Source organism: Nannobrachium achirus, assembly GCF_963921795.1.
Source record: "Nannobrachium achirus genome assembly, chromosome: 13".
In the NCBI taxonomy this organism is placed as follows: domain Eukaryota; kingdom Metazoa; phylum Chordata; class Actinopteri; order Myctophiformes; family Myctophidae; genus Nannobrachium; species Nannobrachium achirus.
The window spans coordinates 54,548,230-54,576,167 of record NC_137833.1 but is presented as its reverse complement, the minus strand read 5'-3'; the positions used below and the strand labels follow the sequence as shown (position 1 = coordinate 54,576,167).

General features: G+C 40.6%; 2 protein-coding genes across 5 annotated transcripts; one reads left to right on the top strand and one right to left on the bottom strand.

The window, feature by feature from the left end:
- Positions 1 to 1,604: 1,604 nt before the first annotated feature.
- LOC308297510 (matrix metalloproteinase-15-like) lies at positions 1,605 to 27,938 on the bottom strand. 4 transcript variants are annotated; one of them, XM_080740932.1, is made up of 8 exons: positions 27,708 to 27,938; positions 25,302 to 25,453; positions 23,924 to 24,025; positions 22,960 to 23,263; positions 22,450 to 22,617; positions 19,678 to 19,820; positions 2,043 to 2,190; positions 1,605 to 1,727 (listed from the first exon to the last, which is right to left on the bottom strand). In XM_080740932.1, exons 1-5 carry the CDS (start codon positions 27,864 to 27,866, stop codon positions 22,594 to 22,596), a joined length of 741 nt encoding a protein of 246 aa, XP_080597058.1. In that variant the 5' UTR covers positions 27,867 to 27,938; the 3' UTR covers positions 1,605 to 1,727; positions 2,043 to 2,190; positions 19,678 to 19,820; positions 22,450 to 22,593. The 4 variants fall into 4 exon arrangements, with proteins under 4 accessions (XP_080597058.1, XP_080597057.1, XP_080597060.1 ...); XM_080740931.1 differs by lacking the exon at positions 1,605 to 1,727 and having other exon boundaries at positions 1,738 to 2,190; XM_080740934.1 differs by lacking the exon at positions 1,605 to 1,727 and having other exon boundaries at positions 1,738 to 2,190; positions 22,960 to 23,206.
- LOC308297512 (uncharacterized protein) lies at positions 1,615 to 19,632 on the top strand. Its single transcript, XM_080740936.1, has 3 exons — positions 1,615 to 1,744; positions 2,069 to 2,209; positions 2,982 to 19,632. Exons 1-3 carry the CDS (start codon positions 1,651 to 1,653, stop codon positions 3,107 to 3,109), a joined length of 363 nt encoding a protein of 120 aa, XP_080597062.1. The 5' UTR covers positions 1,615 to 1,650; the 3' UTR covers positions 3,110 to 19,632.

Genomic DNA, 27,938 nt, shown 5'->3' with positions numbered 1-27,938 from the left:
TTTAAAGAATTCCTTACACCCAATTAATATTTTATTAGGAATTATTCCTCTAGAAAAACATAGGGAGGGAGGTAAATAGCTGTATACAATATTACAAATCGCCGCCTAAAAACAAATCACAACACAAATGGTTGGATGCAAAGCCACCATCTAGTAACAATTGGAAAATAACTGTTAAAGAGAATAAAGAGAGGGAAAGTATTACTTCCAATATGAGAAACCGTGTAGATGAATTTGAAAGAAACTGGAGTAAATGGGTCATGAAGGGTTAAAGTAGTTTAGGAGAATTACAGTAAAGCACCCCCCCCCCTTTTTCTTTCTTTTCCCTCTTATCTCCTTTTCTCTCTTTTATTTCTATCCCCCATCCCTTTTTATTTATGTTTTCTTCTTTTACTGTATTATTTTTGTGTCTGTGTATAAAAAGGAAAAGAAAATGCAGGATTAATTAACAAGTGAAGAAAACTTGTAATCTAATATTGATGAAATGAATGATAATGTATTGTGTGAACCTGCAATAAAGTATAAAAAGAAAAAAGAAAAAAATAATACTTTGAAGGGTAAATTTAAGTCTGATAATGTACGGTGATCATGAGTCACTAAAAATGTATTAAACGTATTCAAAGGTATTTAAAGTATTAAAATAAGAAACAATCATATTGCTACATATAGTGACTCTCATTGGGTGATTCATTTAATGCATTATTTTATATTAACGCATGTCGAGGAGAATCAGCCGACTGTTTGTATCTTATGTACCACAAAACTAACATTTATTTATCATGATAACAGATAAAAAACAAAAAATATTACGTGTACATCCTCCTATCTGTTCATTTAACTAATGTATTTTTCTTTCTTTCTTTCTTTCTTTCTTTCTTTCTTTCTTTCTTTCCAGTGTCTCTCAAGGTCAGAGTCTCTGGAACAGACAGATCTCAGTTTCTAAAAGAAGACCTCATCTCACTGAGCTGTGAGGAAGAACAGAAGCCTGCAGTGGGATGGATTGTGAGAAGAAATACCACCAGGAAGACTGGTAGTATCTGTGAGGATGGATGGGGAGCCATTGAAGGTATTATTAGAACATATTTTAAATCATATTTTATTCCCAAGGACAAAGAATTATTTCAAAGAAATAAGAGAATGCCTAAAGTTGTAAATTATTGTATTGGTGTGATTTGATATGATAAATAACTTTTAACTGAATACCCTCTTTTCTTTTCATTGTGATTCTGTAGGAGGTTCCTGTATCACCACCTTGTTTGATGGAGACACTGGAGTTTACTGGTGTCAGTCTGAATCCAAGGCAGACGTCAGCCGGTCCATCCACCTTAAGATCTCTGGTACAATCAATATATTTACACATTTAAGTGCAAAAATGCTGTATTTCGGTGAATAAATCCAACAGTGCAGTAAAACACAGGAGATATAATGTTTAGTAATGAAAAATGAAAAACTTTAAAAAGTACCAAAATACCTATAGATGTTAAACATGTTGGTTCTATAGATGTGATCCTAGAGAGTCCTGTATTTCCTGTGCCAGAGGGAGGTAACGCCACATTCCGCTGCCTGTACAAAGACGAGACAGAGACAACTGACCTCCCAGCTGAATTCTTTAGAAACGGATCCCTGTTCAGGACAGAGTCTACAGGACAGATGACCATCCCTGTCTCCAAGTCTGATGAAGGATTCTACAAGTGTTCCATCTCTGGCCGTGGAGAATCACTGGAGAGCTGGGTGGAAGTGAGAGGTAAGAAAGTACTGTAATTAATTAATGAGATGAATAAATAAATAAATAAATAACGATTACCAGACAAAAGCCTCACGAGCTACATTGCTACACTCCACATGATGAAAGTTTGTTCTGATCAACCTATACCATCTTATCCACATTATCCATCCTTAGATTCCTGCAGTTTCACTAGCAAGGTGAAATAAATAAACCCAATCTGAATTCTCAAAATGTATCTGCTGAGATGTTATTGTTATTATGATATTATGACATTTAAAGTGATTCCTAGCTCTATAAATGTGTGTTTAAGAGGAACCTGTGTCTCGTAATGTTGTGCTTCAGATTCTTCAACCAACAACCAGGGCCAATCAGAGCCTCCCTCTCCCTCTTCCTCTATGCCTTCATATGTCTACCCTCTGGTGGGGTCTGGGGTGTGTATCCTTCTGCTGATCCTGGCTCTGTTTCTGTGGAACAAATACAGAGGTATGTATGTTTGGCACACACACACACACACACACACACACACACACACACACACACACAGCAATTTAGAGAGGCTAAAAACTCCAATCCTCTCCAAATAAATGTCTTCACCAATGTGTTTATAAAGGTGTCTAGAAATACATCTCAAAGACTGAACTTCAGTTTCCTTAGGGGAATCTGTGACAGCTGCTGAATGTTGGGTAAACCTATAATCTAACCCTAACCCTAACCTCAGTAACCGTGACGCAGGTGATTATCTAAGCTAACCTGCCGACGCGGGTGATTATCTAACCTGCCGACACTGTTCGACCCAATGGGAGTTCGACCTATGGGGCAGTCCCCGCTCCGGTGGTATCCCGAGGCGCTCCGAGGCGCTCCTCCGCCAGTGTGGAGCTGTTCTTCCTTCATCTGGTCTTGGGTGTAGCATGGGTGTAGTGCAAAATGTTAATCACTGAAGAATCTTTAAGGCCAGTGAGTTTCAGATGGAAAAAATGTAAACTTCTTCAATGTACTGTATAGCCTACTTCAATTCAGTGTCCGATTGCCGTGAAAGGCCGAAGAAGACATGCTACCCTTTTCACATTGCCACAATAACCCACCTAACCTGGCAGAGACCTGTGCTCGTTTATGTGTGTAGCGCCACCACCTGGCTCAAAAAGAATTCTCACAAATAAGAAGAAACTGCTTGAAAGATTAGGCCTGTATGTTTTTATTTGGTTCATTTACGTTATGGTTACATTATGGTTCAACTTAATTTCCTTTTCATGTACAGATGCACGTCCTGCCGACCAGAGGTCCAATCAAAGTGGGGCTCCTGATGATGTGTACATCCCACTGCAGCATGGTCAGTCTTTACAGACACACAGACCATTTGTTATGCGCCTCGTGCCACAACCCTGAAACAGTGGGTAAATCAGACAACAATCCACTCCCTCTCATGGTAAATTGCTTTTCTACCACCTTTCCCATATACATGAAAGAAAACACATAGTTGTAACTTGCAAGGATCTTTAGTTACAATCATTAATTGTTTCAGAATGCACTATACACTTCCACTGCAACAAAATAGTTCCATAAACACAACTTTTCTAGTCACCACCAGATGGCGCCAACTCCATGCTGAGACTGATGTCTAGCTTACAGCTAAGCTAACGTCAGTTAGAAGCACCGTTTCGGCCGTAAATAGAGGCTGTTCGCTTCCAGAAAGGCATAGGTTCAGAGAAAAGGGGCTTTAAAGTTGGCGGATTGCATTGGATCCAAATAAATCGGCGACGATAGTACGTTCGCTAGTAAATATTGGACGCCCGCGACCAGTCATTGTTGGTTGGGGAAAGGTGTTCCGACTCCTTTCTGAAGTCCCCGGATGCGTTGTATGGCGTATTGATCTCGGAAATGTGCCTCATTTACATGTACATCCGGGATATTGTGCCTCATTTACATGTGCATCCGGGCATTTCACACAGATGAGTATTGTTGTCTCATTTACCCACTGTTTTAAGCCCGTTTAAGCTAATCACAATCCAGTATTTGAACACGTGACTAGAAAAAGTGGTAGAAGCCACTTTTTTTGGCATCCTACTTCCACAATCTTTGAGATAGAAATTTAGTTCAAACTTTTTCAGCTAACGCAGTTATTATTGCTTGTACTTTTCTCTTTACACATTTGTACACCTTTTGAGATTTTTGAAAAAAAAAAACAGTTTCCTTGTGGATTCCTCTGGGAAAGGAATTCTGTCTTATCATTTATATCACTGCTTGGGCTGAATTGAAGGTCTGTCTGAGGATGGATGTACACATTTTCCACTGTACATACTATACTTTGTGTGTGCTTTCAGCGAGCCCACGTGGTTTCGGCAGGAACAGCATTTCTAGTTGTGACATGATATTGACTATGATTCCGACCATTATACTGACATGATGCTGACCATGATACTGGCATATTACTCACGTGATACAGACATGATATACTGGCCATGATACAGACATGATATACTGGCCATGATACAGACATGATACAGGGTCCATGATGCTGACCATGATATCACAATTACCAATGTGTACACTTGGATGTTTATGTATTTACCTTTAGGCGACACAAGCATCTATGAAGCAATTCATGGATCTGATGACTATGAAAATGGTAAAGTATCAGTACTGTTTTATGTCATAATGTTGTCCAGAGGCATTTATCCGAATCCGAAGAATCAGATATTTATTTATTGTCACATCCAGGCCTTGAATTTTGTCCTTTTAGGGGCAAGGCCACTTTGTTGTTGTCCATTTTTTGAGGGCACAAAGGCCAAATGCCAGGGCCGGAAGGCCATCAAATATTAAAATATTTTAGTCCATTGAAAGAATTTGTCTAATTTAAGGGTTAGGGAAGATAACCTAATCTGCAATGAAATAGATAGCGGTGTCAACTGTCAGGAAAAAGAAGAGCAAGAAGAAGGGGGGGGGGGGGGGGTCAAGGAAGAAAGGAGATCAAAAATTAGAAAAACTAAGTCAGAATATCAGAATATCTACTGTACATACTGTACCTCTTCTGGGGTCAAGAGATATGCTGTATCCAACATTTCTTATGATGATATTTAATCTGTGTGTTCCTATCAGTTGGTTAGTTTTGTGTTCTCTTTTTAATTTACAGATCCACGTAGTGCCAGGTAAGTTTATCTATTTATCTCTGTCAACATGACAGCAAATTTCTATATCGGCTGTGCTAAATATATATTTTAATTTTAATTTCAGACACGTTCAGTCCCATGGAACCAATCAGGTCTCAGCTGCTGACCAGAGGCCCAATCAAAGTGGGGCCCCTGATGATACTTACATCATCCCACTGCCGGATGGTCAGTCTTTTTTTGAAAAACTATTTTTTGGGAAAAAAAATGCCTCAATGTAAGGTCTATGAAGAAATGACATCCATCTCACATTGGCCTATATAGACCTGTTTCTTTTTCTAATTATGTTCTGATTCTCTGTGTGCATGCGTGCGTCCTACAGTACATGCTGCAGGCTGTGGGACAGACAGACAGAGGGAGGATGAGACCTATGCTAATGTGACAGTGGCCCTGGAAGAGCAGAGGTAGAGTAACACAACACAACACCTTACAGATCATAGTTCCTTACAGACTCACTGACATCTGAGGGTTTTGAAGGTCAGTGGTTTACTGGTGCCACTAAAAAAGCCATTCGTTTTTCCAATACTTGGAAAATTATTTTACAAAATGATTTATATAAATTATTTTAAGCCTTGAATCAAGCCAACAATTAAATATTTGAGTCTGTGAAAGGAAACATTAAATATTATTATTATTTTCCCACAGAATCAAAGGTTGTATGATCTCTGTATGTGTTTACGAATATTATTATTATTTTTCCACAGAATCAAAGGTTGTATGATCTCTGTCTGTGTGTTTACGAATATTATTATTATTTTTCCACAGAATCAAAGGTTGTATGGTCTCTGTGTGTGTTTACGTTATTTCACCAGAGCGTCAAATGTTTTAACGCTTTCGGGCTCTTTTGTTTAGTTTTTCCAGACCAGACCTCTGAAGAACAAGACATGTACTCTACTGTGAAGAATGTGAAGACACACACAGGTCTGTCAGTCACACTGTAAAAAACTAAACTGTATTAGTGGTGTCAGAAATAATCAATTATTCGGCTGTGCATGATTCTGAATCGATGCAGAAATGTGACAATCCATAGAAGGAAGCATGAGGTCAGTCCGTTGCTCTCCCCAGGTTGACAGAGGGAGTGTAGCGCCCAGGATTACATTAGATAATTGGCATGGGTGAAGAATAGTTTACAAAATCTTGGGATAAAAAAGAATTAAGATAGAAACATGACAATCGATTATAGCCGTTTATATTTAGTGTTTATTTTCTGGCCTCAGGTGGACAATAAAGTTGTGAAGTTTCAATTACCTAATTATTTGAGGATTGAAAAATGCCTTATCGTCAATATCTTGTATATAGTTTCCAAATGTATTTCATTTCATGTTAAGACAATAGCAGTTTTACAAGCTCGCAGTGTGGCACCAAGGAAACAGGAGAGTGATTACACAGCAGTTTCTGAATAAAATATGTTGTTCAGTATATCTGACTGAAAATGTGCCATGTTGTGCAGTAGAAAAATGTGTTGCATCGAGATGCATCACGGTTTGAATCACAATCAAACTGAATCGTGAGGGCAGTGCCAATGCACACCTCTACTGTGTTTGCTGCCCTTATATAAAGGGAGAATATGTAGAGTTCTGGGTGTAGGGATCCTCTTGGTTTACATGAAAGGATACCATTTCATTCTGCGAATCATCAGGCTCTGGCTGAGCGCTGTGTGAAGCCCACTGGTGATGAGCGAGGCGTTGTGAGCTTGTAAATATCAGCTATTGTGACTACAGTCGGCTTTGCTGATGCTGAAAATATTACCCCCCCCATCCTTGGTATAAATGCTGGCCAAACTTTATAATGTTACAGTTTGTTTTATTGTTTTAATGTGTTACAGGAAATGTTTGAGTGAAGAAGAGAGGACAAACACATACCCCCCTCCCTCCACGCCTCCACCACCGTCATCATCTTTTGATCCTCCTCCTCCACGACCACCAACTTCACACCTTTGTGAGTTTCAGAACAAACAACCAGCTCTGAAGAAGCATGTTAACCACAGCACTTAAACATTTCTCTGAAAACAAAGTCGTCACTGGTATCTTGCATCAGTGCAGAAGAAAAAATACTGAGGACAATGAGACTTTGTGAATTCATAGAATACAGGAAGCAATATCATATTGATAATTATCAAATCCAAACTATTGACTATTAAAATAAATGTTTGCACTGTATTTCTTCATAAGACTCGCATACTGGTGGTTACATGGTCCACTATTTTTAGCTCAAACACCGCTTCCAAAATTAGTCCTGAGGCTGCAGTCATGTGATCAGGAGCTAGGCTCACATCACATTCGTTTGCACTTGCCGGTGCAAGTCAGTGATGCAATTCAAGTGCTCTTCATGTTGTGGGCTTCTTAAGTTGATCTGTGTGCCCCATCTTCTCACATTCTGTTTAGAACTACCATTATTTCAACAATGGAGCGTTGGGATGGTTAGCGACTCACCCCACGGAGGTTAGGGTTAGGGTTTGGGTGTCGAAAAGATGACACATAGAAACAGCTAAACGCTCGCTCCCTTCTCCCGGTGCACACACAGTTGAATGTGCTAGCAGCAAGCATTCTTTATAGAGCCAGTGACACAAACAAGTATGGTCTCTTTCTGCTGGTATAGGCTCCAATAACATTTCTGATTTTAGGATTAATATGTTTTGGATGAAATCAAGGCATGGATGTCTATTTCTCACTTCTCATGTGTTTTGCCCATATCTTTTTACAACCCCAACGGCGCAACAGCCATGGATACTGCGAGATGGGAAAAGTAGGCTACTCAAATGTTTTTACCTAAGTAAAAGTACTCTGTTACAAGTAAAACAAGGCCTGTGTTTGCATGTGTTACTTTTTACCTAAGTAAAACTACTCTGTTACAAGTAAAACAAGGTCTGTGTTCGAATGTGTTAACCTACTGTGTTACTGTAAAAGTACCAAGTATTGCCATCTAAATATACTTACAGTACCAAAAGTAAAAATACCCAAATGGGGGAAATTACATCACAATCATTGTAGTGGTGTAAAAGTACAATATTTGCATTTTGAGTAACTATTATTGTTGGTGTGATATGGCCAGTCATCAGTGGTGTAAAGTAAACTAAGTACATTTAAAAGTACTAAGTACTTGCATTCCGGGTAATTTATAAAAAATAGATGTTTTGTCCTCATGTAAAATTAAGGGTATCATAGCCTACTAATGATCGCCATTGATATTTTGATAGCAATAATAGGCTACTTGACCAAACTATCAACACTGCAATATAGAAATATATAGAAAACAAGTGAAAGTCCAGTATTCAAAATGTATATGAGTAAAAGTACAAAAGTGTTGGCATCAACATTTAATTACAAGTAAAAGTACAAAATGTTTTATCCACAGGTGGGTCGTGATTAGGCCTATAATATAATACATTGACTGATTGAATAATTTATTAGACAGAAATGCAAAACAGTCAAGTAAATTGGTGTAGCCGAATTTAATATTCTTTGTTATGCTAAAGCAAAACAGCTTAATATTGAAGTATTTAAATTCTAGTTTGTATTATGCTTTAAATGTTTTGATCACAAAATCCTTCATCAGGAATTGATCTCTGTATACTACTGCTACACAGTAGACTATACTCTATAGGCTACTGTGTAGGGCTTGAACCTATGGTCAGGTGTCTAAAAATACAAAAAATATATATAAAAATCTGTAAAATTGCTAAAACGATAGAAAGCATTAAATGAAAATATTTTTACTTTTCTTAGCTCTAAGTACTATCTAAAACCTTGTAAAAAAAGTTGTCCTTTTAAGTTGAACTTCATAAATCTATTTTTGCAATTTTTGTAAGCCACCACTTTACAACAACATATCGTGGAAACCTTATGTTTAAAACGTTGCCTTGATGCCCTGCATCCATGCTGCCACAGTTGATTCGGTTGTTTCCTGCTTCTATAGAACAGGACATGAAAACTGTTTGTGGTCAGAGAAGGACTCATAGAGCTGAACTAGAGTCCTTACAAGAGCGTAGAATGCAGAAAAGGTGACAAAAAGGAAGGATGATCAGAAATAGATCAAAAGTCATCTGCCAGGTGCAAAGGCAACTCAGTTTATGTGACTTCTGCGTACGGATACTTGACAAACAGAACATGCCCTAATCATGCACAAGCTTTTGGGCCAACATGACATAAGGTCATCAGACACAGTACAGAATTACGGTTAAATCTATTTCTATGTTGTTGTTGTTGTTTTTTTCTTCTTTTTTTAATACATCATAGTCTTTTGTTGAGATTCTTAACTCCTCCCCATCTTCAAACCAGTCCAGTGACTGAGTATGAACTTTTGAATTCCTTTTCAGGAGTTTGTACAAATATGAGTAATTTGTAATTACCACTTCATTCTTAACCCTTATTTTGCCTTAACTGTCCTGGCATTTGACCTTTGTGCCCTAAACATTTACAAGACCAAAGGCCAAGTGGCCTCGTCCCTCCAGGCCTGAATACAGTGTTTAATCAGACTAATCTATTTAGTAAAAAATACAATCTGGGGAAGAAATGTGGAACGCCCTACTGACGGCCTTAAAGGAGTGTAAATCCCTGATCTCCTTTAAAACCGCTCTGAGAAAATCACTTACAGGCAGCTGCAACTCGAAACTGGTAAAAAGACCAAGTCTGTCCATACCCACCCGGGTTTGGGTTAAATTACTGTAAATATCATCATATATATATATATATATATATATATATATATATATATATCGTTATTTTGTTCTGATTTTCGATATGATTATTGTTTTGCATAGGACTGTGTATATTTTTCTGTCATGTAATGTCTTCATGAATTGAGTACAAAATGACCTCAATGTATGCAAGCCATAGGGCTTTCTTGGGTTTAAATCCTTGTATCTGAGCTATACTGTAATGTGCTTTTCTTATGTGAACTTCTAATAAAGTATGCAATCAATGAATGAATCAAAGTCTCTTCTCTTAGTACATTTTGAGACAGACCAGTTTGCCCAAACCAACAAGCACCAGACTACAGTAGTAGAGTAGATGGGATCCCCATCATCTATGACAGTGTTGATTTGTAGATTTAGTTTTAGTCATAGTCTTTTGAATAAAATGTATTTAGTTTTAGTCATATTTTAGTCATCTGAAAAGTTTTTGTAATTTTGGTTGACTAAATAACAAGTTAGTTAGTTGACTAAATCTATGGTTGATTTTGTCGACACAACTTTATTTTGGCAGGCCTTAATGGTGCCGGTGGCTGATTTTACACTTGGTTGCAGGCTGCATGCATGCCGATCTACTGTACAAGCTCACAGTTTGACCCCGAGTGCAACCATAAAATGGTCTTTTAGTTCTACTGGATCTCTTCTCCCCTAGTCCCTCCATAACATTTTAGTATAGTTTTTATTTGTTGACGAAATTGTCAATATATTAGTCATAGTAATCATAGCTTAGTTTTTGTTTTCATCGTGAATATAGTAGCCTGACAAACATTTTCATACTCATACTATAGTCGACAAAATTAACACTGATCTATGTGAAGACAGCTCAGACATAGTGTAAGTGATTGAGGCAATGTACAATGTACAAGTATGTGGAATTAAAAGGAGAAAATATAATAAAAATACAAATTAAGAAAGCTTTAAATCTGTTATGGTACCTTATTTCATTGAGAATGCATTTCAGATACATACATTGTACTTTGGACTTTAAATTGTATTGGAGGATTACTGTATGCGTAACATTGTGTCATGATGTTCATTTGGTGATTTATTTTGATAGGTCTACTGTATGTGTTTTGGTGTAACACCATGAGTGGGATATCTATCTGTTCTGAACACATCCTTTCTTAATCAATAAGGTGTGAGCTACAGTGTGAACTATAGTGTGTCTATAACAGAGTGACTGACAATGACATATCACACGAGTCATTGTGAAACAATATGATTCATGGTCATACACTATTTTATTTATTTATTTATTTATTTATTTATTTATTTATACATGGTAATTAAAATGAGTCCATATACAAACATAGGTGTTGAATTAACTGTGGAAAAAGTAATTGGTTTACAATTGGAGTCATTGGACTAACAGCTATTTCACAAATCTTGAAGAACAAGGCACTGGATAAATAAAGCTTGGCTGTTAGCCGGGTCCGGAGCAGGTGAACTTCACAGCTTAATCCCCATGGTAACTTTCATGAAATCGAGTCCTGGTTTAATCCTGGTTAGCTGGCTAGGCTAATCTGCAGAGATAATTCAGCTTTCATGAAACCGATTGAGCGCTGATCCTGGCTAACTTAAGGGGGGGCCTATCCCATGTCTATCCCATGGTGGGATTCCCACTGTCAGACACCTTACGACCAAACACACCACCAGGAAACCACAACAAGCCAGTCAGCTACTCTGATGGCTGGGTGTGGCTCCCTTTTATAGAGCCAGCAGTCAGGTGTCTCAGCTGTCCTGAATATTAGGTGATTACCCTGGGAGTCACATGACTTAAAGTGCGGGTGCCATGATTTATTCCCCCTCTAAATGATTATCAACTATTATGATTATACTAGGAGGAAGATTTTTTCCAAAAAAGTGTACAGAAAGAGTAATAGAGAGTTCATTAAGTATGCCTGGTTGTCATGGTGGGTGGTGACCCAGCTGAAGTTAGCCACACCCCACAGTGTTGGGTGAATGGTAATTAGGGGAGGAGTTGATTGTGTGATGTAATGAGTATGGGTGTTTTTGGAACGGCACATCTGACCCAGCAGGTGGCATCCTCCAGCTAAAAACCCAAATAAAAAGAGAATGCATAATTGCTTATAACAACCACACCAGCTGGTCTAATGAAGTCAACCTCCTAGACACATGAAAACCATAAAAAGTACAAAACTATGGCACCACCTCTTTAAGACAGCTCAACCCACTGCTTACAAGTGGCTATGTCTTTTTAGACACTATAAGCCGGCATTTTCTTTATTAGCCTACTTTTTATTTACACTAACACTACTAGCCCCCATAAGTTACATCTACTCATCTGACTCACATGCCAGGGAGGAGCCCCCACCGGGAGAACGTAGGGCCTTTGTTCTACTCCTCCCATCCAACACTACCCGCCCCAGCCCATAGGAGAATGTACAGTGACAACCCTCCTCCTCGCCCGGCTTCCCTCCTCCAAACACGGGCCAAATTGTGTTCGTATTGCATCCGGTAAATCTGAAAAAGCCGGATGCACCACAGTGAATTTGAAACCACAACCTCTGTGGTGGTGGGCAGGGACTTTACCACTACACCACCCGAGTGGCTGGATAAACCAAGGGCCATTCATCAAGACCACTGTGGTATCATTGTGGGTGGGGCACCAGAGGCACTGTGGTATCAGGGTCGGCGGGGAATCAAGGCCACTGTGGTATCAGGGCAGAAACTGAGAGGCAACAGCAGCCACGGCCTCCAAAGTAAAAAGTGAAAAAGTGAAAGTCTTGCCCTGGGCCTGTATTATCGCAGTGTGGGGACTACAAAATGAACATTCACATTAAAATGGAGCACTGCCTGCACGCACACACACGCACGCGTGCACGCTAGTACTTCCAGTTTCCGTGCTGCAAGTGTTTCACAATCCCCTCCCCCCATGTGCAAGCTAGTAGCTCTGTCCAACCTAGTGTTGTTAACCACAGCAGTTCTCTGAAAACAACCTCAGTCAGATCACTGCTCTGTGTGCAGACCTAAAACCTTTGTTTTTAACAATAGATGGACTTATTGAACTTTACACTTTTTCTTACCGTGTCTTGTTATTGTGTAACATTGTGTGTTGTGTGTGTTATGTGTGTAACATTGTGTGTTGTGTGTTATTGTGTTGCAGATGGAGATGTTTGAGTGAAGAACAGAGAAAGAATTCATGGTGACAACTACAAGGTCACTGCTAGAGCTAAACAATCTGGAGTTTTTAAAGGGATATTTATTTCCCTTTCAAATATGTTTGGGGTAATTTTAACATATACTCAGGCTTTTGTGAGAGAGAAAAAAAGAAGAAATACAACCCCCAAAGATGAAGGTACAGACTGTCCATGCAACTCCCTCATCAGCATCAATCAGTTGAGCTGTACAACAACACCCTGAACCATCCTGGATCTTCCCCTGTCAAGCCCCTGTCAAAACAAAATCTTCTTTCTCATGCTCCTCCTCTTAGTTTACTGCTGTCCACAGACAGGCCTACAGAGAGCATACACAGGCCTGTTCAAATGCAAGCAGTGGTGATGGAGCTGCGCCGTCTCATGCAGACTTGATCCACGGGTGACACCGCCGAGCGAGCTAGAGCGAGTCGTCGTGTCGGTGTCGACGTTGTGAAGTCCGCTTGAGCCGACTCAGCGCTGCTAGAAGTTGTAAACCAGTGGGCCAGAATAGTAAATCTTTGTCCCCCCGACTTTTGGCACCCATTGTGCTCAGATTTGTTGCCAAACACCAGGTCACGGTGACGCTGTGACTGGGGACGTGAACCTTTTGCAAAAATGGGGAGCATTCCACTCCTCGCTTCCCCACAGCTCTGGTACAAACCCAAATAGCCACCTTTCCCAGCCAGAATATCCCCTGTGTGGGTGTAAAAATGGACCCCCACCTTTGACCTTTGATTCCCACATTCCACGCTTCCTTTAAAACAGGCCTGAAAATCCATTTCAGGAGACCCCCCACCTTCTTTTTTACCCCCATTGTTCCTACTATGTACATACAGTGTTTTATATTCATTTTGTGATGGTATTGTACTTTTCATACTATGTTGATGAACTGAATGTATAGGACCTCAGTGGAAACAAGACCACTGGAATATGTTGTGCTTTTAGACTAAGTGTGTGACTGTACGGCTGTTTGCATTTCTGTTTAATAAAATAGTTTATTAATCAATCAAAAATCTACATGCTCGCAAGCGCAGCACGTCACTTGCACATCTGCTATTTTTGAAAAACTTAAAAGAATTCACAGTTTTTGTCTCATCCCTGAGCCAATGATTTAATGACCGGTGGAGTCTCCGTCTACTATCAAATCAAATTGTCTCAGGAATGGGACAAAAACAAAACAACACAAGGCTTCACGGGGTGTGTAATTGATAGAAAATAAGTCATTTTTTGGTGGTGAACTACTCCTTTAAAACAAAACTATATAATGTCTTTTTTTATGCATTTATTCATAAGGAGAAAAGTATTTTCTGAGGTTGAATTATAATTAATAATAATATTATGTTTGTTGCACTGTGGGTTGTCCAGTTGTTTAATTCCATTTATATTTTTTAGTGTAGCTTTGCGAATGTCAGTAAATGTCTGTAAAATATGGACATTAATGTTAACACGTAAAACATCCCGCAATGGAGTCTTTTTTTAAATCAACACAATAGAGGTTATGAATCATATTGTTGTGTTTTTAAGCCAACACTGTGTTCTCTGTGCTCATGTCACACAGGGTGGATTTTGACACCTTTTTTTCTCAGTGAAAACAATGCATGTTGCAACACCCCCCCCCCCCCCCCCCTCCTCACACACACACACACACACACACACACACACACACACACACACACACACACACACACACACACACACACACACACACACACACACACACACAGATGTGTGATGGTCGTGTGAGGGGTGTGTGTTAGTGGTTTTTCTGTGTATGCGTGCTTCAAGCATTGCGTGTCAAGAGGTTTTACCTCAGGAGGATGTTTTTTATCACACTGTTTTTGATCACACGCTTCTTTTCGAGCGAAAGAAATACGTGGATGAACATATCCACTCCGAGTGGTGTGGGTGGACTCCTTTCTCTTAAAACACTCTTCTTATTTTGTCTACTTTCACCTTTTTATGCTTTAGGACAGATGATTCTAAAATTCTAAAATAATCATTCATTATTGTCACTGAAGCTTTATAACTTGAGCGCTACCAAATGCTCTCTGCTGTGTGTGTGTGCGCACGCACGCCGCACACGCGGGTGTGAGACTGCTATAATGTGTGTGCATTTTATTGCCTTAAATGCACGTGACCTACATACTTGTGTTATGTGCTCCTGTGTTTTTGGAGCTGTGTGGAACACAAGCTCCCTATACGTGGCCGTGTGTGTGGGTATGTCTGCGTGTCTGTCTGTCTGTAGCCTACAGGACCTTTTGTGACCACACGAGGGCGCTGTTGTTCCGGCCAGGCCAGACACACACACACACACACACACACACACACACACACACACACACACACACACAGCTCCACTTCGAACAGAGGTTCGATTTTTTACTCTTAAAGCCCAGATCTTGTCCAGGCCTGTATGGCCTTTGCGTGTACGCGTGCATGAGTGCGTGAGTGCGTGTGCGCGTGCGTGCGTGCACTTCTGCATTTTATGCCCCCCCCCCCCCCACACACACACACACACACACTCTCACTTTGGAGAAGTAGTCTGACAGGTATGTTTCAGGAAATGTTTTTAGAGTATAAAATGATTAAATAGGTCAGTAATCTGCCCTGTGCAGTTTGTGATTGTGGAGCCTAAATGGCAAACTAACAGAAATTAAGCTTGTATTCATATGTTCCAGTCTTCAATGCCATAAACACAATCAAATCGTTAAACGCAATTATTTGTGAGACAATTAATCGTCAGTTTAAATTTGGAATCATGAAAGCTCTACTCTGATGGTCTTGAATGTTCGCAACTCTTATCAGGCACAGCCACCACATCTTTTCCAGTTGGATTTGTTCCAGAAATAAAAAGAACGGCAAGACATCACAGGTCCTCTCACATTTTGGGTGACTGGGTCCCTGGCTAATCATCAATGAAGGGAAAACAAACATAATTTCTCACAGATTGCGTACATCATAGCATAACATTGCCAATTAGTCCATTGTCCAAAGTCAGTATAGTGACTGTAGGATGCACAGTCCATGTCCTCAGGTAGGTTAACAGCTCCTCCATCTAACCAGTACCTGCACAATAAACAACAATGTATTTGAACCACATCCTCTCAGTCACTCTCATACAGTGACTTTGATAGAATTACAGGAAAAAAAACATGTCAAATGTCTCACTGTGTTGTCAGGGGAGTTCTATCCAGCCACATCCATCTGCCCCTAGTCCTGGTCAGACCAATCCATGATCCAACACTCGCCCCAGGGTTCAATCCTCTGATGAATACAGGCCCGGATTGACAGTAGGGAACGGGGGGACGAATCCCCCTGGCCTGGTGAGCAAATGTGGCCTGGGTGGGTGTATATGATTCCCTCTCAGATTTTGGGTCCCACTCCGGCCCTACCACTCAGTCCAAACAATCATAACAGCTAGTTAATAGGCCTAGATAAAATATATCATGTCATGTGCTGCTGCTACTTTAACTCATACAGTGCCAGGCGACTTTTAGAGCAACTTTCTCACTATGGGCTTCCCTGCCAAGCGACTTTGGGCGACTTTTACTTAGAAAAAAAACAAAAAAAAATGTTTTTTCAAAAAAAAATTTTGGACCCCAAAAAATGTAGTAGGCATGATAGAAATCGCGAAATTGCATGTTTAACCCCCATAGCAACCCCATCTATCAAACATGGCAGCCATCTTTGTTTACATTTTAGGAAAACATAATGGCTATTATCTCAAGAATGCCTGAACGGATTTCCAATCTTTTTTTTTTGTTTGAAAGCTGTGAACAGCCTGCACAAACATGGTGCATGATCTGTGCATGGGTGTGCATGATCTGTGCACTACAAATTACATGGAAGTCTATGGAGAGGGCTGGCACTAATGCCACTCGAGGGCATTTTTAATTGGCAGTAAGTGAGTTAATGACAATTGTTACATGATGGTTAATAGGCTAGATGCTGCTAGGCTAGGCCTACTCTGCCAGCCAGCCAGCCAGCCTGTAGACATTGTACTATGGAATAAGTTTTTGGCCATGTTTCCTAAAGGTGGATATACCAGTGCTGGGGCTTCAGCAGGACAGCCCAGTGCTAGCTCAGGTATGATAGTCTGGATGTTATCATTCTAAAAACACCCCAAATAAGTCCTTTTACAGTCGTGTTTATGTCGGAGGTATTGGTATTCAATTCATTCATGGACATTGTTAGGACAGAATATAGGACAGAAGGACAAACTATGGTGAGGATAGAGAAAGATTACACACTAAAAACTGCTGGGTAGATTAATCTACCCAAAATCTGAGTAAAAAATGGTTTACCCATTATGGGTTATTATAATGGTGTTTGTATGTATAATGGGTTGTTTTGTACAGCTCATACATTACCCAGCTGCTGAGTAAAATTGTTTTACTCAGTATGGGTAGTTTTAAACTTAAGCTGGTCACCTGGTATGCAAAGCATGCTGGGAAAAGCATTTCTCTAGGTTTTCAGGGATATTTTCTAAGCTTTTGGTAGCTAAAAATGCTAAATGTATCATATCCATGTGTCTGCCTTGGCAAGCTGACTGTCATATGTCAGAATTTCATTTGTCAGTTTTTGAGCCAAAACCCTAACCGTAACTGCTAGGCTGCTAGCTTATACTTGAGCTCCCTCCCCCTGCTGTTCCGAAAGAGAAGAACTCATGATAAACTGAGGTTAGTATGTTGATCTACTTTAAACTTCTCTGATTATAGCTTTTCAACATTGTTGCATAATTTACAATTATGTACTAGAGATGCAATTTATGGCTCTTTGAAGTGAGCCAGAGCCATGGCTCTGGCTCACTTAAAAGAGCCGTTCAAAAGACTGGCTCATTTGGCTCTTTTGGCTCAATGCATATTTAAAATATTTTCGTTGAAACATGAATCCACAAGGTGGCACGGTCTGGCACCACATTCCTCTGCTGACAGTTGAGATCACAATTTTGTATTTACCCTTTTTATAAAACATGTGTGTGTAAATTAAGCTACCTTGACTAATGTTATTCATGCAACACCTTAAAAAAACCAAGCAGGCAACAATGAACTCGCTCCTCCCTAGCGGTGTATAGCCAGGATTTACCAACTGGCTAGGCCTGGCACAATGTGAGCTTGTACATCGGATATTTTAAAATAGCAAACATTTAAATATTTACAGGGACATAATACAGTCATTTGTCATGGAAGTGGACTTCCCAAGCAATATGGAGACGTTTTAATTATAGAAATCGCTTAATAATTGTCTAAACCATGATCAAATCAAACTGTAGTGTCTTAATTTGCTTCCTAGATAGCTGCACATTGCCGCGCCGCACCGCGCAATGCAGCGCCGGCGTCGCCGCACCGCGTCGCGAGCCAATTCAGCCAAATGAACGGCTCCCTACTCCGCGAACCGGATCCCATCGTTCACTTCAAAGAGCCGTTCAAAAGATTCGATTCGTTCGCGAACGTTGCATCTCTATTATGTACCTTTATGTTGATATTGCTATACTTGGAACAAATTATCTGAGAAAAAAACCCTGAAACAAATCTTATCTTATGTTAAGGTTAAATAAAATTAGCATGGTCATTTACAATGAGTAAAATATACTTCCCACATGTGGATAAAATATATACTAAATAATAGTGGTTGACCCAGAGTGAGTAAAAAATTCTACCCAGATGTGGTAGAATATCTTACTACGGTGCTGGGTAGAAAGCACCTACCCATTTTGCTGTGTAAGATTTACTACTGTTGGGTAGGTCCAATAGTTACCCAGGGGTGGGTTATAATACAACCCAGATCGGGTTATTTTCAACCCAGCCGTTTTTAGTGTGTAGAGAACAGAAAAGTACTGGAATGTAGGACTGTGTGGGGCATGGTGGTTGTTTAATAGAGTGTTGTTGTGTGACTGTCATTTTAATAGTGTTGTTGTGTGACTGTCATTTTAATAGTGTTGTTGTGTGACTGTCATTTTAATAGTGTTGTTGTGTGACTGTCATTTTAATAGTGTTATTGTGTGACTCAGTTTAAGAGTGCCGTCGTGTGACTGTCATGGAATATAGCTCGCGCACACCGTCACGCCCTCGAGCAAATGTGGCCTGGTGAGCAAATGTGGCCTGGGTGGGTGTATATGATTCCCTCTCAGATTTTGGGTCCCACTCCGGCCCTGGATGAATACCTGATCATTTGTACATGATTGAATCATCATTAATTACATTTAATAAATTCACTTCTTCACTTTAACAAGTAAGACGCCTTAAGAGCGAGAAGTAGTTGGTAGTTTAAGCACATTTTGATGCTAAAATATTCATACTTTTACCCAAGTATATTTTGAATTCTGGACTTTTACTTTACTTGTAATAGTATTTCTGTATTGCAGTATTGATACTTTTACTTAATAAAGAATGTGCATACTTTTTACACCACTGACAGGCAACTGAGGCAAGCATTACAGGCAGTGTGACAGGCAAGAGTAAAGCTGGTTGCTGCTGTGTTTTTTCATTGCAAAATGCGTTTCGCAGAGAGAAAGAGAAAGAGAAAGCAAGGGACCCAATGGTCCGAAAATAAATGCCAAACGGGCTGCAGTGTGCAAACGTGATTGACATAATGTGAGGTTGATTTCTTCATTTATGCGCTCCGATATTTGCTCCGATATTCGGCCGAAAAAACACAGCAGTGTGCAACAACCTAAACAGGCAGCGTGACTGGCAAGAGTAATAGGCAGTGTGACTGTGACACAATTGCTGCAGGTTTTCACACAAACACGCACAGACGCGCGCGCACGCACGCACGCACGCACGCACGCACGCACGCACGCACGCACGCACGCACGCACGCACGCACGCACGCACGCACGCACACACACGCACGCACACACACACACACACACACACACACACACACACACACACACACACACACACACACACACACACACACACACACACACACACTAACCTGTTCTTCTCTACTGTTAATGATCACCAGATCAGCTTGATGAGACAGACAGTAGTCTCTGCTTTGCTGCCATGTTCTATCTCTAGTAGTTCTGTAGTAACATCTGTCTGCAAACTTCCTCCATCCACTGGGACACGACTTGTCTAAAAACATCAAACAGGAGATTCACTGATGGATTTTCAACTTTCAACTGATAATCAGTAATCAATTCTAACACATACAGTAGGTCTAGTAGTCAGAGATTAGTTGGAGGGTAAAACTATTCATTTATTATAGGCGTATCAAAGGTGTTTTCTACACCACATGTTTACTTCAGCACATTGTCATTTTTACTTCAGTTTTTATCCTTTATACTTGGGTTACTCTACTACATCTAGGTACAGTAAATATTGTCGTTTTTAATACACTAAAATTAGCTTTAGTACCGGTAGTTACTTTATAGCTTTAGATTTATATCAATGCCTGTGTATTTCTACTAGGAAACACACAAGCACATTAATGAATATTACAGCTATTTTGTGCTGCCACAGATAGAAAACCGGTTCCATTTTTCCAATAGATATTTCCGAGAAATACTGATATAAATTATTTTAAGACTGAAATCAAGCCATCCAGGCTCCTGTGTCCTGGGGAGTCATGACCATCAAACATCTGATTCTGTGACTGTGTAGTAGTAATAATACTACCAGGGACGTGCTGGCCATTGGGAAAAGCGGGACAACTCCCGAACGGCCGGTTCATTCCCGGCCGGTCCAGGCCGGCCATTAGGAAAAAAATTAAAATAAAATGTCTTCGTTCCATTTCGGGGGCTGGGCGGCCAACAAAGTAAATCGTCACTGTCGGGCAGAGACCTTGTATCTCAAGTTTCAAATTTGTACATTTTTTCACAAAGCAAAGCCCTGCTTCATCATACAAGGCTGTCGCACAAAAGTAGTGAAAACAGCAGATCTACAAGCACACAACGCCTCGCGGTGCGAGGCGTTGTGTGCTTGTAGATCGGCTGTTTTCAGAGCCTCTACAACTCTTTTTCCCGGGCTGAATCAGGGGCCCAGCATGTCCCTGAATACTACTACTAATAATAATAACTAGAAGCAGTGCTCTTCCGAGCACAGGTCTCCACCAGGTCTTGGTGGCGTTATGATAGGCCAATAATGGCAATGTGAAAATGGTGCCAGGTCTTCTTCGGCCTTTCACAGCTGATTTTGCATGATTTTGTTCCAAAAAATTGTTTTACAAAAGTCAACCTGATGGTGGAGCTAGAACAGGCCAATGTGAAACGGGTGGCATTTGTTCCTTGACCTTGCGTGAATGTGCATGCAAAGTTTCACGGAAAGCACAAGCTGCGTTTATGATTTGAGGCATTTTGTTCAAAACTGACCAATCCTGCAGGTTTGGAGGCCAATCTTAGCCAATCAGGATGGAATATGAAATATCGGACAGATCTGTCTTGATCACATGACTGTAGAGATACTGTGTACTGATTTGTGTGAGTTTTGGATAAAATCTGAAGGAGTATTACCCAAAAATGTGTTTTACATAAGTTGGCCTCCTGGTGGCACTATAAAAGGCTGATGTGAAAAATGCAGGGCAAAGGTTTCCCTTGGCCTCTAGGGACTGCAAGTAAAAGATTGTACACTGATCAGTGGAGTTATAGGTAAAAACACGAATCGGCCTGTTATAGCACCACCATGAGGCTGATTTGTTTAAAACCAACCAATCCTACAAACGTTGGAAGCCAATCTTGGCCAATCAGGATGGAATATGGAAAATTGGACAGATGCATGTCGATCACATGACTGTAGCGATACTGTCTACCTATTTGCGTGACTTTTGGACAAAATCCGCAGGAGTACTGTGCAACAATGTGTTTGGCAAAAATCGCCCTGATGGTGGCGCTAGAACAGGGCCATGTAAAAAATGTGGGGCAGAGGTTCTGAATGGCATCCATCCAGGGAGTGTGTGTGCACAGTTTGGCTGAGACCAGGCAGTCGGTCACAGAAGCAGTCCCCACTCCCCACAACAATATTTACTATGCTGTCCCTACCACTTGCTCGTCGGTGTCTCACATGGCTCAAGGGCACCTGAGAGGGCGCACCTCCATCATGGTCAATAGGAAACGAGCACTACTGGTCTCAATCTCACTGGGTCTCAAAATCACTGTGTGAGATATATATATATATATATATATATATATATACATACAGTGTTGGTAAAGTTCACTTTCAAAATGAACTAGTTCAAGTTCAAGTTCAAAACTTCTAAAATGAACTAGTTCATTTCCTAGTTCATAATTCTACATTTTGAACTAAAGTTCATGGTTCCCCAAAATTAGTTATTTTTAGTTATTTTTTTAACCATAATATTTTTTATACTTATGGCTATTCAAATGTTTCTTTATTTTATTTTTTTACGTTGCTGCAAGCTATTATTTGTCAAAATTATTGACACAGCAATTACTGTATTTCATCCAACTTAACATTGAAGTGCCCACAATATTTAGGTGCCCACCACTAGTGCCCAGTCTTTCTGCACCCTCATAATGACTGTCTTTTCATTTAGACCACCAGGATAGAGTTGTAATACATGATAATAGATTCTGCGTGATATCTAAAGGTAACGGCAATGTGGCAAGTCCCGGAAAACTAGTCAGGCTTACTTGCGTAACGAGGAAGAGAAGCACCCAGGCAGACAGCACCGAGGCGCTCAGTCCGCTCACATATCAACTTTCTCGAGGTCTTCAAGTCTGCAGCTGGGTGTTATTGGAGCATATACCTCTGTAGAGCTGTTGAATCCCCTGGCAGTCATCTGCTGGCAGCTGGAAGTCCTCTGTCTCCATCCAGTGGTAGGAGGGATACATGACAGACAATTTGTTGCTGGAGTGGCCCAGACCCAGACTGTGGCCCACCTGATGGAGCGCTACCAGATACACGTTGATGGAACCTGGATGGATGGAAGAATAATTATTTGTGGGGCAATGCGGGACCCCTTCAGTAAAAACAACTATTTGAGGAGCAATCTGAAACCCTTCTGTAAAAATAACTATTTAAGGAGCAATTTGGGAACCCTCGCAGTAAAAAAAAAAAACTATTTGAGGGCACCATCGCCTTTTCCTGTATAAACAGGAACTCAAACTTTCTTAGTCAACCATGTAGCATCACAGCTTAACTAAAAAACTAAAAAACAACTAAGCACTCATGATGAAGTGTCCTTTTAATTGTGACAAATGAACAAGCCTCTTCAGGTTGTCTCTATGGTGCGAAAACTCACTTCCTGTCCACTTACCTTGCACATCCTGGTTGGTGTTGTTCCATTGCCAGTCTGAGTTGAAGTGCACGTCGCGCCCTGTCCCGGGCCCGGGGTAATGGGCATGTGCCAGAACGGTTCTTCCAAATGGTCCACATAGTCTTTGTGGGAGCCAGAGGTGAAGGAGATCATGATGTCGGCCTTATTGCGGCGGCTGTGATGGATCTCCTCGTAGGGGATTTCCTCAAAGGTTAACGGACTGACCTTCTCCCAGACTTTGAAGGCCCTACGGATGGCTCCGAATGTTTCATACCATGCAATGTTGGGTGCAAAGTTCTCAATGCTAGCGGGTGAGGAAAAGAGAGATAAACTGGAGTATTATTAAAATCCCTAACCTTATATATATATGATATTTATAGAGTTTGTCAATAACGTGCTATAAATAAGTATCTAGATTCTTGACACATCAATACTGTCCATGTATTCACAAAGACCCATCAAAATGCAGATCTTTAACCCTTTAAGACCTGGAGTTATTTGATACTTTTAGCTATTGAAAAATAGCAGATATACAATCTCACAACGCAGCACCGAGTGCCTCGCTGCAAGCTTGTAGATTTGCTATTTTTGAAAAATCGTGAAAATGTGTGCACATTTTTCAATATATATTTTTCAAAGCAAGCGTTTGTAACTCAAATATTTGCTTCTGGGGGGGGTCCCTGGAACAACATATTTTGAGATGGGGGTCTGCGGCCAAATACCTGTAATTTTGGGGGTCCTTGACATAGAAAAGTTTCAGATCCAGTGATTCAGAGGAAGGATTTAGAAATCCAGTCAAAGATCGGGTCAAAGATATTCAAAGACACACATTTTCAAGATTTTTCAAAAATAGTGCCGCGCGGCGAGCTTGTATATCTGCTATTTTTCAATAGTTAAAGCATTAAATAATGGTTAAATAAAGTGGTTAAAATCTTCCCGGTCTTAAAGGCTGTTCCTTTCCTACCTGTAAGTGATATTAAGCTTGTTCCACTTGGTATCACCCACTGTGTAATGGCTCTGGTTGGTAGTCTTGTCAGGAACGCCACAGCGGGGTCGCTTCATGGCTCTGAGGGAGGGGAGCAGGGACGAGAATGTTAGAGAGGCAGGGGCAGGCTATTTTCAGTGTGTGATACCTCACTGAACAAAGTATAATCAAGTCAATACTGGAGATGTGGCGTAGCGGCATGGATTTCTACACAGAGAGGGAAATTATTTCAACATAAGATGCTGCATTGAAGTTCAGGAGAGTTTGGACGAGGCAATTCTCTTGAATGCCGCCTTCAGGTATGGCATGGAAAGAGGGCGTTTGCATTTCTTTCATCACAGTAAAAACTGCATTCATGGTCTGGAAAGGGCACTTTTTATAGACAGATAAAAGGTCAGGGGCTCAAGACTCCTTTGATGTCTAGGTGTGCACATGCACTGGAGGGGAGGGGGAGGAGATATTAGAGTTGAAAATATCAGATTATATTGTTCAGTACAATTTAGCTCTCCATGTCAAATAACTTTCGTTTTATCAATTAATCATCCCTTGTAGATTTAAAAGCATGGACTTTTTTTAAATATATATATATATATATATATATATATATATATATATATATACACTATGTATACATCTTTATACTACATCTACATGAAGATGTGCTATCCACATTGACGCATCATGATGATATAAAAAAGACTTTAAACTAGCGATTGGAATCATAGTGCTTCTGAAAAGGTTTACTAAGGTAATTAAATCAAGTATAAAGTCTGAGCACTGTATAAGAGAACCTGGAAGAGATCATTGGATGCAATATATTTAATGTTATTATTCAACATTATAACTTTATAATATTATATTATTATTTAATATTTTTAATGGGTCCCATAGCAAGAGTAAATTACTCTGGGTGGCTTATTGCTCTGACGCAGTGGTTCTCAACCTGTGGGTCTGGACCCCAGGAGGTCCCCAAATTATTTTGGGGGGTCCCCAGATGATTAACCGAACATTGTTTTCTCACTCAACAGTAAACAAACCAACATAAAGTTTAAGTGTATAGAGGATGTATGCACATTTCTAAAGTGACAAATGAAGGACTTTTTAATACCTCTAAAATTACAAATTAAACATTGGCCAAACTGTCAAATATATACAACAGGCGTTGTGAGCATGTAGATCAACAATTTCATGGTACTATTGTGAAAATAGCCGATCTACAAGAATGGTTGACAAAAGCAAGGAGCTACTATAGTTGCCAAACCAGACTGCACTCAACACCACCCCCTGGCGGTAGTGGTGTTGTGTGTGATAGAGGCTGGCACCGCCAGGCAACTACTGTAGGTGCAGCGTTGCGTACGTGATGGTTGGCTGGTCCATCTGTCCAGAGACCTCCAGCTTGTAGAAGCTCTGCATGTCACTGATGGCTTCAGACAGATCCTGGATAGAAAGCAGGGAAGAGGAGTTGGTACTGGCCTGGGGAGCCAGGTAGCCGTACTGTCTCAGCCATGACTAGTGGAGACACACAGGAGACACAAACAAACAACAAACATTATTAAAAGGTCTGTTCCAGAATAAGAAATGCCAACCTTTAGACAGGGAATGATAAAAAGTAATGATAATGATGTTTTCACCCTGTCCGTGAGTGAGCTGTGTGTCTGTGTGTGAGCAGCTCATCTCAGGCACCGCTGGACTTATGACATTTTGCACACAGACAGACAGACAGACAGACAGACAGACAGACAGACAGACAGACAGACAGACAGACAGACAGACAGACAGACAGACAGACACACACACACACACACACACACACACACACACACACACACACACACACACACAAAAAACTGGGGGAATAACACGTTCAAAAATTTCCAGAGCTCCAAGTTTGTTGTAAGCTTCACAGGACGCACTGTGATTGGGCAGCGGGACGCTTGCTGAAATTAACTCGTAAATAGCACCGCTCACTTCACACTAGGTGTGATTTGGTTTTGCCCATAACAGGCCACTTCACATTTTGGTCAATGACTGTTGACTATCCAGCTGGCGTCACTTACATCAGTGAGGGTGCAAAGAGAGAGAGAGAGAGACAGACAGACAGACAGACAGACAGACAGACAGACAGACAGACAGACAGACAGACAGACAGACAGACAGACAGACAGACAGACAGACAGACAGACAGACAGACAGACAGACAGACACACACACACACACACACACACACACACACACACACAGAGAGAGAGAGAAACAAAGAGAGAGAGAGAGAGAGAGAGAGAGAGAGAGAGAGAGAGAGAGAGAGAGAGAGAGAGGGGGGGGGGTAGAAACAGAGAGAGAGAGTACATAGAGCTCATGCCATGATTGACAGAATGATAAGAGTCTGGTTGTGTAGAGAACAATTAATAATTCACTGACCACCGTTTATTTGGAATGAAATACACGTTTGTGTAAATCAGGGGTTTCAAAACTTTTTCAGCACAAGAGCCAAAAGAGAAATGGATAAAGTTAAGTTTGGTTCAATAATAGTTAAATAGCAAATTGGGCCTGTACTGTAGATCATGATTTTCTGAAAATGTTTTGACTTCTCAAACCCATAAAAAGTATGCTTTTACACTAGTGTAAAATAATTTTGGGGGTACTCTGCATGTGCCTCTTAAGTTCACTGCTCAAAAGAGAGCATAATATGGGAGATTCAATTGTTAAAATGATTTAAAAGTGTACTTTTGTTGTAACGGATGACATTATATCAATAGATCAGAAAATCAAACAACATAAATCCAGAAGATTGTGACTTGTGATTGTAAGGGGGTGGCTGGCTGTCAAAATGATCAGTGATGTTTAAAGTGTTTATAAATAAAGCTTATAGGTCGCATTATACTGTACCATGAGAAATGTCGCAGCCTGTCTCCGTGTGTGTCAGTCAGTCAGTCAGTCAGTCAGTCAGTCAGTCAGTCAGTCAGTCAGTCAGTACACATTTTTACAGTCTATTGGTTGGTTCCCTCGTCACATCACAGGTGATATCAAAGGTGACATCACCTATGTAAAAGTCCATACATGGGTATTCCCCAGAATCTCTTTTATGCCGATATAGCCTATTTGAAGATCCCTGATGTCATCGATATATTTCACTGGTCAGATGGCCAAGCCATGGCCCATATCTGTGTGGTTGGTTCAGATAGGGATCTCCATGTATGGGCATAAAATATAATGTATGCATACATGGATACATATTATTATTAATAAAGGATAAAACAAAATAAAAAGTCCATATATGGGCATTCCCAGAAACAAAATCCCTTTTATGCCCATATATGGCCCAAGAGCCTGCTTTATACTCTGATTTACACCCTACCTTCCCCGAAAACGAAAAGTCCACATGGATAAAGGATAAAATAAATAAAATGTCCATATACAGTATGGGCATTCCCAGATGATGCCCTGTTAGGGTACTCCCTTATGCCCATATATGGAGATCTCCAGGCATCAAACCCAGGCCCTAACTCACCATGGCCCTGCTTGGCTTTACTAATTAACATACGTTTTATGCCCATGTATGGAGATCAATGTCATCAATATTAAGGACATCACAGTGAATGCCCATATTTGGTAATGCCCATATATGGGCATGTTTTGACATAACATTGTTGACTATCATGCAGGGGTCTCCATATATGGGTAACTGGTCTGACATACATCACTGGCCAGATTGCCAAGAATTGGCATCCGCATGTCGCCCTGAGGCGTCTTACTAGTATTATACCTCTGTGTCGATGGCACCGTCCTCTGAGGCACTGAGTGAGCTGAGTGAGCAGAAGCACAACAGCGCCACCATGAGGAAGGTCCGTCTGCTGAGTGACCAGAAGCAAGGGTCCCACCAGGAGCACGAGGAGGACATGTTCCTGCTGCCAGCAGCAGCCATGTGGGAGAAGAAGATAAATGCAAGGAAAACAACCGCAGCTTCCACTGCTCCGTGCAACAAGGACGCTGTGTT

Excerpts from the sequence above, each read along its gene's own strand:
- LOC308297510 (XM_080740932.1), bottom strand. The coding sequence starts at position 27,866 with ATGGCTGCTGCTGGCAGCAGGAACATGTCCTCCTCGTGCTCCTGGTGG. Across the intron at positions 23,264-23,923 it reads AAGCTTAATATCACTTACAG|CATTGAGAACTTTGCACCCA; the intron begins GTAGGAAAGGAA and ends CTCACCCGCTAG. Across the intron at positions 22,618-22,959 it reads CACCAACCAGGATGTGCAAG|GTTCCATCAACGTGTATCTG; the intron begins GTAAGTGGACAG and ends CCATCCATCCAG.
- LOC308297512 (XM_080740936.1), top strand. The coding sequence starts at position 1,651 with ATGACCATCCCTGTCTCCAAGTCTGATGAAGGATTCTACAAGTGTTCC. Across the intron at positions 1,745-2,068 it reads GAGCTGGGTGGAAGTGAGAG|ATTCTTCAACCAACAACCAG; the intron begins GTAAGAAAGTAC and ends GTTGTGCTTCAG. Across the intron at positions 2,210-2,981 it reads TCTGTGGAACAAATACAGAG|ATGCACGTCCTGCCGACCAG; the intron begins GTATGTATGTTT and ends TTTCATGTACAG.